Source organism: Solanum lycopersicum, chromosome 3 (genome assembly GCF_036512215.1).
Source record: "Solanum lycopersicum chromosome 3, SLM_r2.1".
Lineage (NCBI taxonomy): Eukaryota > Viridiplantae > Streptophyta > Magnoliopsida > Solanales > Solanaceae > Solanum > Solanum lycopersicum.
This window is the reverse complement of record NC_090802.1, coordinates 64,479,213-64,497,675: the sequence shown is the minus strand read 5'-3', so window position 1 is coordinate 64,497,675 and position 18,463 is coordinate 64,479,213. Positions and strand designations below refer to the sequence as shown.

At 31.9% G+C, this 18,463-nt stretch overlaps 3 protein-coding genes across 4 annotated transcripts; 1 reads left to right on the top strand and 2 right to left on the bottom strand.

Moving 5' to 3' along the window:
- Positions 1-291: 291 nt before the first annotated feature.
- Positions 292-4,089, bottom strand: LOC101251666 (uncharacterized). The gene is made up of 5 exons (XM_004235748.5): positions 2,933-4,089; positions 2,109-2,264; positions 1,163-1,258; positions 928-1,080; positions 292-842 (listed from the first exon to the last, which is right to left on the bottom strand). Exons 1-5 carry the CDS (start codon positions 3,554-3,556, stop codon positions 708-710), a joined length of 1,164 nt encoding a protein of 387 aa, XP_004235796.1. The 5' UTR covers positions 3,557-4,089; the 3' UTR covers positions 292-707.
- Positions 4,090-8,733: 4,644 nt separating this feature from the next.
- On the top strand, positions 8,734-13,774 carry LOC101247900 (uncharacterized). 2 transcript variants are annotated; one of them, XM_010320340.4, is made up of 10 exons: positions 8,734-8,959; positions 9,052-9,121; positions 10,242-10,309; positions 10,762-10,823; positions 11,036-11,117; positions 11,288-11,521; positions 13,012-13,140; positions 13,214-13,275; positions 13,346-13,462; positions 13,561-13,774. In XM_010320340.4, coding segments are annotated over exons 1-10 (864 nt in total). In that variant the 5' UTR covers positions 8,734-8,920; the 3' UTR covers positions 13,562-13,774. The 2 variants fall into 2 exon arrangements, with proteins under 2 accessions (XP_010318642.1, XP_004235783.1); XM_004235735.5 differs by having other exon boundaries at positions 13,555-13,774.
- Positions 13,775-14,105: 331 nt separating this feature from the next.
- On the bottom strand, positions 14,106-16,669 carry LOC101259423 (ras-related protein RABA6a). Its single transcript, XM_010320341.4, has 2 exons — positions 16,103-16,669; positions 14,106-14,627 (listed from the first exon to the last, which is right to left on the bottom strand). Exons 1-2 carry the CDS (start codon positions 16,324-16,326, stop codon positions 14,174-14,176), a joined length of 678 nt encoding a protein of 225 aa, XP_010318643.1. The 5' UTR covers positions 16,327-16,669; the 3' UTR covers positions 14,106-14,173.
- Between the last annotated feature and the right edge of the window lie 1,794 nt (positions 16,670-18,463).

Sequence of the window (18,463 nt, the reverse complement as noted above, 5' to 3'; positions counted from 1 at the left end):
TGAAGTTTTGGCCTTTTATGGATATGGAGTAGTGGACCTACCCTCTTTCTGTCGTGATATTTTTTTTTCATCATACGGATTATGAGAAAAATTATTTTTTATTTGTATGCATTCACATGAGCCGAAGCTCTTTCAGAAATAATCTCTACACCTCATCAAGATAAGGAAAAAGTCTACCTACATTCTGCCATTCTCGAATTACATTTGATGATTACACTAGGTATATTATTGTTGTAATATGAGAAAGATTGCAACTTATAACATGTTTCAAATATATATTACCTCTAAATCTTGTAAAATACGTATGTAATATACCAAAATATCCTTTGGATCATTGTTATCACCCAGTAATTTCCCCTCTAGCAACAAATTTGGGGATTTGGGTGCAGAAAAAAAACAAAATTAATACTATGAAGCGCCAAACCAACCTTGACATAGAATGGCAGAAACTTATCTGCAATACATATAAAATTGGTAGAATTTGTACCAATCACTGTATTCAAACCAGAAGCCTAATACTTTGTGTACCACTCGTTTCAATCCATCCACATTGGATTGGCACTCAAACAACAGAACCATCACTTTCAGTAATCACATAAGTAGAGGATAGAAACACTCTGTAAAGAATTTTCTTGCTTGTAATGATAACAGAAGAAGCTATACAACAGACCAAAAGGTTCATGAGGGGAGAAGTTGTTTTTTGATGTCTAGCTATTAGACATAGCTGCAGATTTACAAACTGGGCAACTATTTTTTTGACTCAGCCACTGCTTTATGCAACGAATGTGATAGAAATGTCCACAATCCAGCTTCCCCATCTCATCCTCAGCCTCATATTCCTCCTGTATTTCGGAAGGTACTGTTAGAACCAAAAAAAGTTTTCAAGAAGTAACAAAAATGATGTCTAACAAATTATTGGAAATAAACCTGACAGATGGTGCACTGCCTTTCCAATTCTGTGCGGATAAGAGATAAATTACTCAAAAAGAAGGGCTTGGTTCTTCTAACACATCGAGCTATCTCGTCTTCTCTCAATCCTGTGTTGACATATCCGATTCTGTCACCAAGTTCCAGCAATTCCTGTTTGTATCAAGGGTGGTCATTAATTATGAGAATATGAAATAGAAACAAGGATGACTAGATTGACAAGGGAATGACTTGCCTCATAGGACATGTTATCCACATCTAGTCTCCAGTTCCTGTATCGATCAAGACCATCTGTTCTTCCTCCCATAAGACTATTTTGAAGCATCACAATCTGCAATCACACCCAAAAAGATCATGTATATAATGTCCTTAAGCTTGGTTACCGTTGTTCCATGGCAGCCACCCACAATTCAGGAGATAACAGTGATGAAATATGGCAAACAATTACTAGATTTTCGGAATCTTTAGCAAATAACTCATGAAACTAGTTAGACAGAAAACAAATCAAGTAATTCAATGATTTCTATAAGAACCAATGGTGCTCAACAGTATCAACTAAGTCATGAGATTTGAGGTGCTCGAGCATTTCCTTGGACTAAGCATGACCTCTCATTTAATTTTATTTGGCACTCACAACTAAGTGGTACGATCACAAGAAACTGTTGGATCTTCCTAGCTAACCAACATAAATAAGTCAATAAACAATATTTTGGACATCTTCCTAGCTAACCAACATAAAGAAGTCATTTAACAATATGCTGGGCATCTTCCTAGCTAACCAACATAAATAGATCAATAAGATCTGCTGGCCATCTTCCTATCTAACCAGACATATTTGAAAGACTAAGGCAAAAATGATAAGCAGGATGTAACAGCATGTAATACTGCCCAAGTTTGCTGTTTTCCAGTAATGAACTCGACAAAAACTTGTGCAAAAACCCATCACCCTAACACTGCTTCTTTCTAAAGGAAATGACAATTGACAATAAAAAAGATAATTCTCATCACCATTGACATGACAGACAATGTGGTATCATGGGCTAGGTGCTTGTGAGCACCAGAGAAGTTACTTTTACTTGGACAGTCACATAGGTACGACAACTTCACAATTTACATGATAAACGGCAACAAAGCAGCAAGAGACAACTAATCTATTTGGCAGTAAAGTATGATATACTCACCTCTGCAAGTCCTTCTGAATAACCATGGCGAGAATGTCGATGATGCCTAGATGCAAATAACTCTATTTGGGAGCGTGGTATACCTAGGCTACTTTCTATATCCAGAAAAGGGTTGTCTTCTGGGCTCACCATTCTTCGTATAGGACATGCAGATCTCTGTACAGAAAGGAAAGGAAACAACTGTTAGATTTGCTAGAAATTAACTTATATGTGAACCTTGGTATCAGCTTTATCAAGAATAAAATGTAAATCATGTACATTTCACCTACAGATCTATTTGACTGAGGTTACAGCTTAAAATATTCATACAGTAGATTCAAAAGTGATAATGGTGAGAAGATGAAGTAAACAAGGACAAGAGTGAGATAAACAAGCAGAACCACAAGAGTTTTTATTTGTAGAATGACCAAGTCTGACTTACCAAACAGCTTAGAGAATCAACAACTTCAATTCTTTGAGAGAAAGATGTAGTATGCAAGATTAGACATATCGGCAAATGAAAAAACCTAAAGGACGTAAGCGAAGAGGGAGGAGGAGGGATGACATCCTAATCCGTTGAGGGCACCTTCCCCCTTTTTGTCATCAGCTATCTACTAAGCTCTAATGAATTATTTAGAGGATAATGTTACTGTTGAAACTTAACTTCAGGCTGAAAAACAACAAGCCACTGAGAAACCCAAGGGCAGATCCAAAGCTTAAAACTCAGAAGGTATTAGTGACATATGAAAGCAAAATCAACAAGAATTGGGTACAAGCAACAAACTCAGCCAAGCAATTCAAATGCTGAAGCAATCTAATTTAAGAAAAGAGAAAGTAAATAGTACCTCTCTAGGCGTAGCTTTGTCACTTTCGATTCTTCCCCTCCCAGACACGGGTCTTCTTGAAACGACGCAATCAACAGAAGCAGCATCAGTAGTTAATCCAATTCCAGGACCACACCAAACGTCAGGAACCGCCACACAGCTCGATGATAACGATAATGGTCCTGATGAAGAAGACGACGATGAAGGGTTATTATTCTGGACTGAGTTACTGCTGCAGCCAATGGATACTCCTCCACCAACATTAACAGCAGAATTAAGGGATTTGTTCTTGTTGCTGTTCTGCTTTTTCTTCTTGATTCTCTTGGAATCCCAGTCAGCCGAAGTCCTAATCACAGCAGGAACCGACACTTGCGGTGATGCAGTGCAACCCAGTCCCCTAAATGTAGCAAAGTTCTTCTTTTTAGTGGAAAAAACTGTAGAGGCACTGGGGGTAGTTGAGTTTTCATGGATAGGACTTGTAGGCGAAAATGGTGCTAGAAGTAGAGATGAAATTGTGGGTTTAGTGGAGCGAGAAGAAGAAGAAACTGGATCCATATCTTGGGTTTCTTGTTGGTTTTGCGTTCTGGGTTTTCTATATCTAATCTGTTCTGAAACCGTGGAGCTTTCTGAGAATACCACAGGCATGGTTGCTCTGCACTGTAAAGATGAAAGAAGACAACAATGGAGAATTCAAGATTTGGGTTTGTAAAGAAAATTGATATTGATTTTGTAGAGAGAGAAGCACTAAAGAGAAGATATTGAAGATAAAAAGGGTGAAATTGAGAGGGAGAGAATAAGGGGGTGTCAGAGCCAGAGAAGAAGCATTTTAAGAAGAAGAAGGAGAGAAACACAAGAATGATGAAGTGAGAGGTTAGGAAAAAACTGAAAAAGAATATACTCTACTCCACTCCCCCGGCCTAATTAAAGTTCGATTATTTTAAATTTTCGCATTTCACCAAGAAAAATACTTTTTTGAAGTGAGATTATTTTGAATTCACGCTATAAGTGATTTCATTTGGGGAAATGCTCTTTTTTTTAAAAGACATTATACATAAATGTGTTTTTTAACTTAGTTTTAAATCATATTTATGTCCTTTAACTTTGGATGTGCACAAATAGACATTTAAACTTGGTATAAAGTTGAACAAATAGACATATATGTCCTACAGGTCATTTTTATCCTACGTGTATTATGCCATGTAAGAATCATGTGTTTATTTATTTAAAAGTTTGATAGTTAAAGTGTCTATTTGTGCATAATGAAAGTTGAAGGTCAAAGTTAAAATTTAAAGTCAAATAAGTCTAATATATATATTATGGCTTTTTAAAAAATTCATAAATTTCAGAATTTCACTGCACCACATCATTTGATAGGTTAAGTTATTTATAAATTGGTTTAGTATTTATGTGAATCTAATAAATCTATCAATGTTCATTTAATTAAAACCTTACCTATGTCATCATATAATTTTATTAAATGAATTAAGAGTATTCTAAGCTCCGAAAATTAATGTTCAATGGAATTAGGATCGAATTAGGTTATATTTACAATATATTAAGAGCATTATTAACCTTTTCTTATTTAAAATATGACTTTATGAAAAGAAACTCTTTAAAATATGTTTTTGCAATTATATAATATGGAAGTAGATAACTTAATTCATTGCTAAGATTCTATCTTATCTGATAGTTTGCTAATCTTAACTTTAATACAAAAAGAATTGTAATGACAATTAATTTGTAATACTACCACAAAAATGAAATGCTACTGTGCTAGATGCCAATTTATATTTGTTTTCTTTTCATTTGTTATTGTTTTCTGAGGAAAAAGGTGAACCAGAAAATAAAGTGGGGTTTAAGGGGGAGGAATATGAAAAAGATGGGTGGAGGAATTTTAGCAAAAGAATATATATAATTATAATATCCCAATTTGCTATTATCAACCTTTTTAGTCTCTTTTGCCTTTCTTAGAAGTTGAGCATAGTGGAATTACGGCAAAGACTTTATTAACTTTAATTACACAACATAAATATTAAAATGTGCAATTTATATATGATATATATTTTTTTAATCAAGATGAGCGTATCAGAAAAAAGATGGTTAAATTAATGTGTAGATGTATAAACTAGATTATAACTTGAAAATATATGATGCAACGTGAGTGAGACGATTTGGAAATGTGAATAGTAGAAGCATAGATACTTCGATAAGGAGGAGCGAGAGGCCGCCAGTGATAGGTCTAATGAGGGATAAAGGTAATGTCGATTAAGAATTGAAGAGGAGTGATTAGATATTATATGACATATTTTCAGTTTATCGAGTATATGATCGTAAATAGGAGAGAATGTTGATCAAACATTGTAATAGAAAGTTAATAGGTGGTTCAGTGAATTTCTATCTTTTCTATTAGTGGGAGAGGGTTGGTTTTATCGCTATCTTATTCTTTTATTACTATTGTTTTTTTTTTCTTTCGCGTGCTATTTTCACTCATTTTGCTGTCAAAATTTTTTCTCATTTCTTTATTTTCATCACAACTTTTCTCTTATACTGCTTTAATTTATTTTGTAAATTATTTTTCTTGAACTGAAAATTCATCGAAAATAACATTTCTACCCTGAGAAGGTGTGTGGACGCCCCATCTTCCCAAAAAAAACTCTATTTACATAGGGTTGTTGTGAATGTGTTATTGATTTAAGTTTGGTGCAAATGATTAGCATCATTTTGGTTTGGTGGAGATGCATCAATTTGTCTTCTATGTACGCCTTCGTGGCTGACTAATTAGCAGAGTTGCAATAAAAATGTTTTGAGTCCTCAAAATTTCCTTTTGCTTTACTTTATTTTTATTGATTAAAGTGAAATGAAAGGCTTTTTCGAAACAATTAATAGTGCCAACCAAAAGCAAAAAAAATCAAAAGAAAACGGAACGACTTGTTTTTGCCATTTTACTAGTGCCCTTTTGTCAGAAACGTAACATTTAACAAATGTAGAATTTGACTTAAATCCTAAATCAAATAAGTCATTTATGTTGACATTAACGGTGATCTAATTATTCTAATTTTTGTTTTAATTACCCCAATTTATATATAATGCAACATTATCCTTTTATATTATACTGATTTAGTTTAAGTGTATAGGATCCAAAATGGCGTGCTTAATTTAGAAATCAAAGTGAAAATTAAAATGTCATCTTCATGAGAAAAAGGTGTAGACTGTAGAGTAATTAGACTTGTTTCCTAACAATAGGTAACCAATCTTACATGTCAAAAATTTCATGATACATTATATTTTTAAAATCATGAACTTGAATTTTTTTTTATTTAATTAAATATTATCGCATAAATTAAAAAAAATACAAAAATTCTTTAGAAAGTCTAGAAATCGAGAATAACAAAGTCAACAATCTGCGGCATAGCAGCATAATATCTAATTCCCTGCTTCACGTTTACACTTCCCCAAGTGGGAAAACAATAACACTACTTCCTATAAATCATCATCATGTGATAACATATTCTATATTCGTTTGACCTAAAAATGTGCCTTTAATGTAGAGCATGAAAAGTATTAGGGAAGATAATAATTGATCGTGAGTTTAAAATTTATAAATTATTATAATAAAATAAAATTTGCTCAAACATCAAATATTAACATTATTTATTTTTAAAATCGTAAATTTGAGTCATAAAAATCGCAGGTGAGATGATAAGCCGCCCCATTCCGTGTGTTGTATGGCTTACAAACGTACCGTTGACATCTTTCTTGTTTGGTTCCTTCGACAACAGAATAGACTCTATAAAGTGGACTTGTTTTCTATACACTATATGGCTATATATATATTTTTTTATTTTACAGCTAATTTGCTACAAAAGTAATTATAAAAATAAAATAAAATTTAAGTTAAAGAAAAATTATAGAGCGCGAAATAGTGTTTGAAAAGTTTAGAAAATAGAGGAGTAAAGTTGGGAGTTGAAAGTGAAAGCAGATTGATAAGTGCGACATTATATTATAAAAGAGAAAAATAAGTTTATTGCTTTTTTTTCTTTTTTGGTACAACATTTTCTGACATCACTACATTTCCCTTTTTGACTTTCTTGCTTTCATTCTAAGGTAACTCTCATAAATGATGTATAATTAATTTGATTTGGTAACAATATAAGAAAAAATGGAAAAAAAAATTGTTATGGTAAACATGTTATATCACTAGTTTTTTTTTTAAAAAATCTTAAACATGCTATAATATATTTTTAAGATAAAGTGATTGAATGCAATTAAAAATATATATTAATTAATTGTACACGCATGACACAAGTTAGGTATTTGTTCCTTTATATAAATACTCTATACGAATAAATTTTAAATATGGTAAGTGTTGATTCATGAATCTCGTACTGTTCATGAGTGTTGGATTTGTATTCATTAATTTTGGATAATGAATTTATTTAAAAGAGAAATTAAATTTTAAAAAAATTCAAACTCAAAGCATTTCAATTTGATGGGTTTGAACCATTTAAACAGCTTGAGGGAAGAGTTTTGAGATCCCTAAAGCCTTTGGGATTTATAGTTTTGAATGTGATGGGCTATTGTTATATTTCCAGGTTAGGCCCAGAAAAATGATGGGTTCACTTTATTCCTGGATATATTTCGATCGAAGATATATTGTAAAGACATAATACTAAACAAAATCCTTAATTTGGCTTCAACAAATAACTATGTCCTCTAACTTTGAATGTGTACAAGTAGACAATTAAACTTACATAAAATTGAACATGTAAACACAAGTGTCCTAAATGACATTATACACGTAGGTTACCATATAGGACACAAAATTGTCATGCAGAGTGCCATGTAGGATGAATGTGTTTATTTGCTCAATTCATACAAGTTTAAATATCTACTTGTATGCATCGAAAAATATAGATAATAATTATCAACTGATATCAAATTAAGGGTTATATTTAGATATTATGCCTATAGTAAATATCTACAACTTTGATGCATAATTATCACTAGGATACTATGAATTGCTCAACTTTGATGCATAATTATCACTAGGATACTATGAATTGCTCAACTTTGATGCATAATATGCATGTGTGTTTATATATATCTCCTCTCTCTATATATCCACGAATACACCCACGCGCATTTTAGGCATTTGTTCCTTTATATAAATATTCGATACAAACATTTGATACAATCTTATTCTAATTGTATCCGACAAGATTGTATACACATAAAATCGTGCAAATAATTTTTATATGTATATAGTCGTCCGATATTGAATACACAAATATCATATATTACAATCATCATCCATTAAAGATTTCACAGTCGAGGAAGAAGATCCAATTCTAGGGTTTTTTTTCTAATGTATCACACATTAATTATATGATATATAATATATGTGTGATACATTGAGCCATAAATTAATATTATTGTAACCCATTTGAATGATAAATGCATAATACATATACATATACATGACTTTTAACTTGATTTCAGCAGACAATTATGTTATCCAGCTTTGAGTGTGCACAAATAGATACTTAAACTTGCGTAAAATTGAACACCTAGACACACATGTCATACATAGTATAATACAAGTAAATCATAAAATTGTAATGTAAGACAAATACGTCTATTTGTTCAACTTTATACAAATTTAAATAATCACTTGTGCAAACTCAAAATTAAATGACAACAAATGTCATAGTTGACAAATTAAGAGTCATATTTACGTATTATACCAAAAAGTAAAAAATCAAATCATCTAAATAGCGAAAACGTGCAATTATATAGATCGAGTATTGCTAATAAGAAATAATGATCTACATTTAGCTAGTTATTTATGAAATAAAATAGAAACGTAGGACTTGACAAGCTTAGAAATCTAAACCACACAAATATTACAAAGCCCGGCCCAAGTGGTGACATGCTATGATGACTTCATTGAACAACACCGGAAAAAATTAATGAATCAGTAGTTGCCATTGGAGCTTGAGGGACACAGTTATGGATTGCCATTTCTTGGGCCTCACTGCCATTGTTACTGTTAGCACTCTTCTTTTTTTTTTTGTTATATTCATTCATGGAGCTTCTCTGCAGATTTGGATTATGATCCGCTTTTTTTTTTTTTTTTGCAGTTGGGTTATCAGTTTACGTTTTTTATAATCACAGCAATCTTCAGGTTTGATAAAGTTACTGACTTTGCTGGTAAGATTACTACTACTGTTATATTCATAAGCTTATCTTTTTGTTTTGTTGAATTTTCCTTTTCTATAATCTTGAAATTCAACCTTATCCACTAAAAAATGAACGAAAGAAAAAAAAAGATTTTATTTTGGATTCAGGAAAGTGGATTAAGACCGAGTTAACACTTCAATTGCTTGTTAAAAATGTGGTTTTATTCTTGTAAAACTTTGTGTTGTTGGTATGCTTTGTTGGTTCTTGTTTTCTCCTTTGTTTTGGTTGAGGGAAGGTAAGTCATAGCTGCTCTTTTAACGACAATCACAATGTTTTTAATTTTACATTAAGCCTAACAAGCGACCGGCTTATGTTTGAGCACGATGAATTACTTCCTGCCAACCTGTTGCCAATCCACTTTTCGGCCTCATATGAGAATGGAAAACTTGAGCAGTTTTTCCATTGATGGATGAAGAATCGCAGACATAATGATATCTGATTGACTATGTTCCCTGAAATTCATTTTTATAGAGGATGTGCTGTATGATCTCTTGTTTATAAAAATCGTTGTTCAATTACTGGAACAGTGTGGCACAATCTTTTTTTTTTTTATTTGACATTCTTTCTTGTGATCAATCAATTCTTTTAGACTCTGCTTCGAAGATACTACTTAAACTCTACATCAATATGCAATTTCTTGTTTGTTCTCGTCATTGTTTAACCTTTTATAATCATATTCTTGCTTAATGTGACATTCAGTGCTGCTTTGTGGTACATATACCTAGACATTAGCTTACTGGTGCTTATATACCAATGATTGGACTAATTCAGACTAGATATTCCTCTTATCTAGGACATGTTTAGGTTTGCACTCCACAAGATACGTCCTTAAACCTTGGGATGTTCAATTTTGGCCTTGCCTTAGATTCATGACAAGGTTATCATAATTGGGGATAGATTCTAGATACGTATGATAAATGAATCGTGTTACTTTACATCTGTTAACTATCCATTCATCGTGGTAGTACTTGACGTGGAAAAGCTTGCTATGAATACCAATCACTCTGACTTAAATTTTTTTTTTACTTATAGTGTCCGGGTTTGATGGGATACTTTCTTACTAGTTTTCTGTCAATCTTTTTCGTTACAGGAGGTACAAACTTCATTATACTTGCTATTTTGACCTTGGTGCTAAAGGGTTCATGGCACTTTCGACAGGTAAGATTTTGCACCAATCTCTGATTTGGCTATCATTTAGAAGTTTGGTTATCTTTGTTAAAATTACTTTAGAAAGTTTTTGTTAATCTCAACAAGGGCTTTGCTAGTAGTCAACTTTCCTCCAGTGCCCTCCTCCCCAAACTCGTTCCCTCTCTCCTAATGCCCATGTACATTTATCAGTTCCCGGGGACTTTGCTGTAACTCTGTAACAACCACTTCCATTTTGTTAAATGGGACTCATGCATTTACTGTAAATTGAAAATGGACAGTATTAGCTGTAGAATTTAGGGTATTGTACTACAGAAATTAATTTTTGAGTTGTTTTTTTATATCTCGCACCTCGTGGAATGATTTTATGTTCATTAATCTGCATTTGCTCGAAAATGTTATTGAAAGTGCTCAGGGAAATTGTTTGATAGCATTTTATTCTGTTTGATCATTCTGTCTTTCAGGTGTTGTTGTCTCTATTTGTAGTGATATGGGGCCTTCGGTTGGGGCTATTCTTATTAATGAGGTAAGATCAGCTGTAATTAACTATTAAACTGTGTATATTATTTTCTTCTATCGCTTATTGTCATCCTTTGCAAAGATTTGATCGAAAGGGGATGATGTGTCATCCTTCACATGGTTGATATAGTCATATCAAAAGCTATATTCAACTTCTTTAAACGGATGTTGCAGAAATTAGACTTACATTAGCTTTATCTTTAACCTTATTCTCATCAGGATATTACAGTGGGGGGAGGACAGACGTTTTGATGACAAACGTGACAATCTTGGAAAACTGGCTATATTTTGGATACTTCAGGTTTTGTGTCCTTCTATCCAACCATCTCGTAAATTGTCTTGCTTTATATTGGTTTTACGCTTTCAGCAGAAATAGATACTTCAGTTTTGTGGATGACAACTTTTCTTCATGCAGGCAACAGGAGAATGAATAATCTTGCTTTGTGAATGACAACTTAATTTTAATCGCAGGCAATCTGGGTATGGACTGTTAGTTTACCAGTGACAGTTGTTAATGCAAGTGACAAGCAGCCTTCTGTTCAGGCTCAAGATATCATTGGTTGGGTTATGTGGATTATTGGGATTTTGGTTGAGATTACAGCTGACCAACAAAAATTGGCATTCAAAAACTCCCCGGAAAACAGAGGAAAGTGGTGCAGTGATGGCCTTTGGAAATATTCTCGCCATCCAAACTATTTTGGTGAGGTTAGTCCTTTTAAATGTCTCTTCTTTTGTGTTGTAGTTTGTGGAAGTTGTTGTGAGTTTCGATGTCGTAAGATTCAACCTGATGGAGCTACTGACGAGTTGCTTGTTCCGCAAGAACAAATATCTCATGCCTGCACAAACAATATTATGACCTCTAGGAGGTTTTAACTTAGTTATCTTCTAGCAAGATACTTTATCCAGACTAAAAAGATGGTAACAACTTTTTGTTTGTCCATCCCTAAGTGTAAAGTGTCAATTTCCTTCTATGAGATCCTTTTTCCCTTCGCTATTCATTGTCTTTAAGATTTTGGATGACTTCAAAAGTTATATGGGACACACTCCTGCAAAGATAAAATTTGTAACTTGTATATAGTAAGTTTTTGCTCTATATATAATTCACCGCTCTCTTCAGTGCTCTACTTTTAGTTTTTCTCATAATAACTGAACCCAACCAATGTAGGACTATAAAGTTGGTCTATGAGAGCAATACTAAGAGTTCATGCAAAAAATGGTGTCCTTTTGTGGAAGTCACAGGGTCCATGTTACATACACTTGATTATCATTTAGTTTTGTTTTATGAATAGCATTTAAAGATAGTAAGATACACTGAAAGCTGGGGATCTTTGGCTTTACGCCATTTCAGGGATATGCAGTGCAGATACCTAACATATGTGGACAGCTAGATACTGCATTTAGAATCTTGTGACTTGTAATGAATGACACATAGAGCTTTTTTTTATGAATTATGAATCAATGGTGATGCTGTTGATTGTAAAAAATATATTCATCTGGGAGTATTTTTCGCCCTAGGCACATTATACCTCTCATAACAAAATCCACCTTGGGGGAGTCAAGAATGCAAGCCTAGCATAAGAAATACCCAACATCATTGAACTTTGTCCCCTTAACCTGTAACAGAAAGAAAAAGCAGTATTTTTGATTGATAAGTTAACCGAGCTAATGTGAATGGATGGCATATTTTTAGTACATAAAGAGTTTCCTTGTGCTAAGCCTATGTTGTGTGACCCATGCTACTGTGTATGATATCTTAGTTGAGTGTCTGTTTGGACTTGGAACCTGTACATGGTAGAGAGATAAAGGACAAAGGGAAGACAAAGATGCAAAGAAACAAGAGGGAAATAAGTCAAGATTAGGTGGACAGAGAGAATGTCAACTCAGAAAGATGCCCCAGAGTTGATTCTGGAGCATCTTGATAAATTTGAATTTCTTCCTCCTGAGATCTAAGTGCACAGAATTCCTAGTTCTTTTATAAGCAAGGGCTGGGAAGTATAAATTTTGACGCCCTTTGTTACAAACAGTTGAGGTGGCCAAGGTCAGAAGAGTTGATTTCCCAATTTAAGGCTATGAACATAATGTTTTTTAATTCAACTGAAAGACTATATGTTACTGAAAACCGCATGAAGTTGCAATATTACAATCTTCTTTTCATCTTTAAATGGACTAGATTAACCTTTTCTACTGCTCTTCAGATTTTACTTTGGTGGGGAATTTTCCTGGCTTCCACACCGGTGCTAGAGGGTGCTGAATGGCTGGTTGTGTTTGGACCAGTCTTCATAACCTTGCTGCTCCTTTTTGTTAGTGGCATACCCTTGCTTGAGGTTCGATCGTTCCTCTGTCTTGCTACATTTGCCTCTAAGCATGAACTTATACTCTTACGTGCTAATTAAACAGGCATCAGGAGACAAGAAGTTTGGAAATGTTGGTGCATACAGATCATATAAGAGAAAAACTAGGTTGGTTTATAGTTTTTCAGTTTTATTTTCCTCTGATTTAAGCGTAAAATGAATATGATACTTGTTTCAGCCCTCTTATTCTGCTGCCTCCTGGTGTGTATGGGAGTCTTCCTCAATGGTTCAAAACCATACTCCTTTTTGAGTTTCCTTTTTACAGTCGCAATCTTCCGCAAGAAGAGTTAAGCTGGTAAAACCTAAATCCTTTGCTCAAAGTTTCTCCTTCACAATTTTTGTTTCAATTATATCTTTGGTTGATAAGAAATTTCTGTTGTTTGCAAGGAATAGACAAACCCAGCAAGGAAGCAGTAGAACAGACCCGAAGATGAGTTGACAGCTTAATTTTTGGGATTCCTTACTAGTCCAAGTAATTAACTTCCACCAACTTTTGTAATCACTTTACCATTATAACAACGTTCTTTCGTCAATACTAAAATAATATTTTTTTCACTTGATTAAAAAGAGAATGCTCCACTTGTCATATGGTGGGGTTTAATTTGAATCACCTTCTTCAGAAAATCGTATTATATATATGATTAATTTTTCATGTGTATATCTATAAGAAAACAAAAAATTAGAGTCGATTAAAATTTTGTAGCTAAATAATAGTAATTTTATACTAATCGCATTTAACTATATGGATTGACAATGAATTATATGAAAAATCAATTAGCTAAGAGTTATTTAACGTCGGATTAGCTAGAAATAAATTACCAATAAACTTCATATAACTAATTCTATATTTTGTACTAGTATCTATAAGTTCACAAAAAAAAGAAAATAGATTAGCTAACAAGATCCAATATAACACGAAGTAAAGCAACAACCAAAAGTAATTAAAGTATGATTTTCTTTTCTCTCCAAAACTATTATCAAAAGCAATTACAAACAATTAGTAAATTCAGTAACAACAATTAACATTTTGTTTAGTGGCTGTTACTTCACTATTCATCATATTAATAATTTCTAATTTTTTCCCTTGTTGAAGTGACTTTGGTGTAGTCACTTCATTTAACTTTGCTTCTAAGCTCTTTTGGCTTACAACTTCATGAATTTTGTTAATCATTTGTAGAAATGCTTCTTCAACATTTAAATTTTCCATAGCTGATGTTTCCAAAAAAGATAATCCTTCTACTTGTGCAAGGCTTTGTCCATCTTCAATATTTACTTGTCTTGATGAATTTGATAAATCAGATTTGTTACCAACAAGAACAATTACCATGTCTGAATTTCCATATTCCCTAAGTTCATGTAGCCATTTTCTTAAATTTTCAAATGTTGTCCTTCTTGTTATGTCGTAAACAAGTAAAGCACCAAGCGCTCCGCGATAATAGGAACTTGTAATTGCTCTAAACCTAAATATTTGAAAAACAATATGTAATATGATTCAATCGTATTTTATAATCAAAACACTTTGCACTACTATATAATTGTAATATTCCTAGAGAATAGAATCATATATTTTAAATTCAAACACATAACCACACCAAGGAATACATTCATCTAGCAAAGTAAATATAGCATCTACGTTCCACATATTAAATTTACCCTACAAAAAAATTAACATCCATCTACAAGTTTTGGTTCGAGTACACTACATAAGAAATTGATATTTAGCTACGACTAATTAGTTTAATTACCGTTAAATATATATAATTTTTTGATATAATTAGTACTCTTCGAATGTTCTTAAAAGTTATGGCGATATTGAATTTAATGATAGTATATATTTATTACTAGTGATGATAGAAACTTAACTTTTTTTTATCAATGTGCATATTTATAACCATTAAAAACTGCGATCCAATATTCATCAAAACTACATTTTTAAACATTGAAAATTTGAGATAACATTTTTTTTTTTTTTGGGTACTTTTAATAGTCTAATGGTTCTAGATTCCACCATGAACTTAAAATATTAAAAGAATAATAATGTAGAATATTGACGACATCGTATTTCCACTATATTGAAATTTAAAGCAATTATTTGTATTGGTGTAATGGATAGCGGACACGACAAAAGAAAAACCAAAAAAGTGAACGTAAATCGATTTAATTAAATTTTAAATGTATGTTTTTTAGTCAAATTTATCATTTATGTCAAGTGAGCTGGTATCTTAACTTTAATAGACTTTTTTAGATGTTTTTTTCTTTTTTCTTTTTTTAAAAAAACAATAGACTTTTTAGAGGCGTGTAGATAAGGTTCATAGATCAATATGGCCGGTTTGGACTGATGTTGAAATTAATTTTAACTTTCTTGTAATTTTCACAATCTTTTGTCTCAATCTTCTCTTTGCATGTTTTACAATAAGGTTATATTATTCATCCATAAATATTTTTTTAATACTTCTTTAAAAAAATAAAGGTTTCGAGATATTATCATAGTAATAACACAATTGGATACCATTATAACATGACATCACATGAAAAAATAATCATTTCAAATGAAAACTTGATTATTACGAATTATGGTGATTTATTATTATAAAATATGATTGTTATGGAGAGTTTATATGTTTTGATGGTAAATTGAACGCTTGATCAAAAAACTTAAACTAATTTAATAACTATGATCATAACATAAACACATATAAAGATCAGTCTCAAAAAATGTTCCAATTAAGAATTCATTTTATATCGTAGTGACATGTGAATTCATTGAATGCACTATTCGTTGAATGAGTGACATTTTCAACATAATTTTTTTCAATAGTAAAGACTTGAACTCGAGACTTCTGATTAAGGACGTAGAGATCTTAACTATGTTAATTAAATGATGAAAGATGATTGTCGAAAAGAGTCGGAAAAAAAAAGGGAAAAAGTTGGGTACCTTTCTTGTCCAGCAGTGTCCCATATTTGAGCCTTGATGAGTTTATCACCAACTCTAATATTTTTATAAGCAAATTCCACACCTATAGTTGGCTTAGAATCAAACTGAAATTGATCTCTAGCAAATCTTGATAAAAGATTTGATTTTCCCACAGCTGAATCTCCAACAAGAACTGATTTGAATAAATAATCACACTCTTCATCAAATGAATCATCCATACTCATCCAACAATTACTTAGTAAATTAATTAGTAGTATATAGGAACACTAAAAATATTTATATAAAATACAAAAGACCAAACAAGAAATAAAGAGGAAAATTGTTGTTGAAGAATAAGAAGAAGGCAGGTAATGAGTTCAAGTCATAATCACACATACATAAATGTGAAACCAAAGCCATGAGGACTCCTTTGAAATGGCTAAGGGGAAAGAAAGAAAAAAAAAAAAAGGCAATGAGTGTATACCATGTGATACCCTTTTGATAATGACATTATTGAGGTTCTTTCTTTATTAATTATGTTCTTCTAAGCCTATTAATTATTTTTCATTATCCAATTATATTTTTCTCAAGCAAAGATTTAGAAAGATCTCATTATAATTGGAGAGTTGTTTGGCGTGAGGTATAAGGTATAATAATTTCAAGATAAAATGTAGAACTATTTTATCCTACGTTGGATCGGAGGTATTAGATAATCATCTATATCATAATGATAAGTTAAGTTATCTCATATACATATATAACTTATTTGAGGACAATATGTTCCGTCATAATTAATCCTTAAATAACTTATTATCAACCAAACGATTCATGAAATTTAATTTCTATACACTTGTGAGATTGCGTAACACACTATCTTTTTCAAATTTTATTCTAGATATATTATTGTTATTATTAAACATTTATTTATACATTATTAGATCACCTCGAAGGTAGTTGCATAACTATTTTTAAAAAGTTGATCAATTTAAAAACTTTTTTTTTCTTCGTCCGATGAATGATATCTGTTTTAAAACTCGTAATTAAAATTTAAATTTGTGTTCACATAAAAACTCCAAAAAGAATTGCTCATTAAAGAGAAGCTTACCTGCTATACTGCTCATTAAAGGAAAACTAATTTGCTATAATAAGTTAAAATATAGTTTGAGTTAGAGTGTAAAAACTTCTTACTCTATTAATTATATAAGTACTTATAGTTATTAGGTGACATCCACTTAATTTGTAGTGGTAACCAGAATGTTGGCTACTAATTTAATTTTCCAGTGACCAAATAAATTGATCCATATGTAATGCCCTTCATATTATTTTTTTTCCCCTAATTTTAAAATATGGAATAATTGTTTGTTCCCATGCTTCATGATTGAGGGTTCCTCACCCAACTGTCAAAATAGCAATAAGACATGTGGGGCTAAAAATTAGTTAAGTGATTATCCTCATATATAGTTAGAGGCATCTTAAGAATAAAGTAATAAAATGAATAATCATTCCTAATCCTTTTTATTTTAGAAAATTAAAAAGATTTTGACCTAATTGTTGGTAATTATGAAATTGAAATACTCCGACATTCAACCATAATATCAATGTGTTTGGTATCAAATCAAGTCACTAGAGGAAACGATTATCTATATTCTAAGAAACAAAACAGAAAAAAAAAAAGTAAGATGTAAGATTCGTTTTTTCTTATGGACTAACTAAGATATAGTTCACTCATATCAAATATTTGCATATAATATAAAGTATAAAAATTTATAGTTGAGGTGGACCAAAAAAAAATAGTCACTGTATTCATGTGACCAACACAATCATTTTCTAAATTTTGTTTCTACCTCAAAATTAACCTATTTTTGACCATCGACGACTTATAGAAGAAATGGCGTTACAAAAAATGGAAAAATTGCAAAGTTAAGTCACGGATGAGGGTCATGTACAAAGTTGAGGTAGACTAAAAGCTACAAATAGAAATATGGAAAAATGATTGTAGATTTTTTGTTTAGAAGTAAAAAAAGGAAAGATATTGGATCATTGATAAAGATGGATTTGGGCTCCTAAAGCCCATTAAAGATAGACTAGATCCATACCACTCGGCCCATCACTGAGAAGTAGAATTATTTCGAGAAATTTTTAGAGATGACTAACTTAGCTGATAACGCGATTGAAACGCACATAGTTATCTAGAAAGTGAAGTCAATTAAGCATCAGCTTCCGCCTTAGAGTTTGCCCGTCTATTACACATGCCGCCTTCAATTGGCATTGTCCTTATACATTTTTCGTGAGATACGCAGATAATATTTAAAAAAATAATTGTACGCTCAAACAAATATTTTACACTTTATTTTGATTTATATCTCAATATTTTGAATCTGA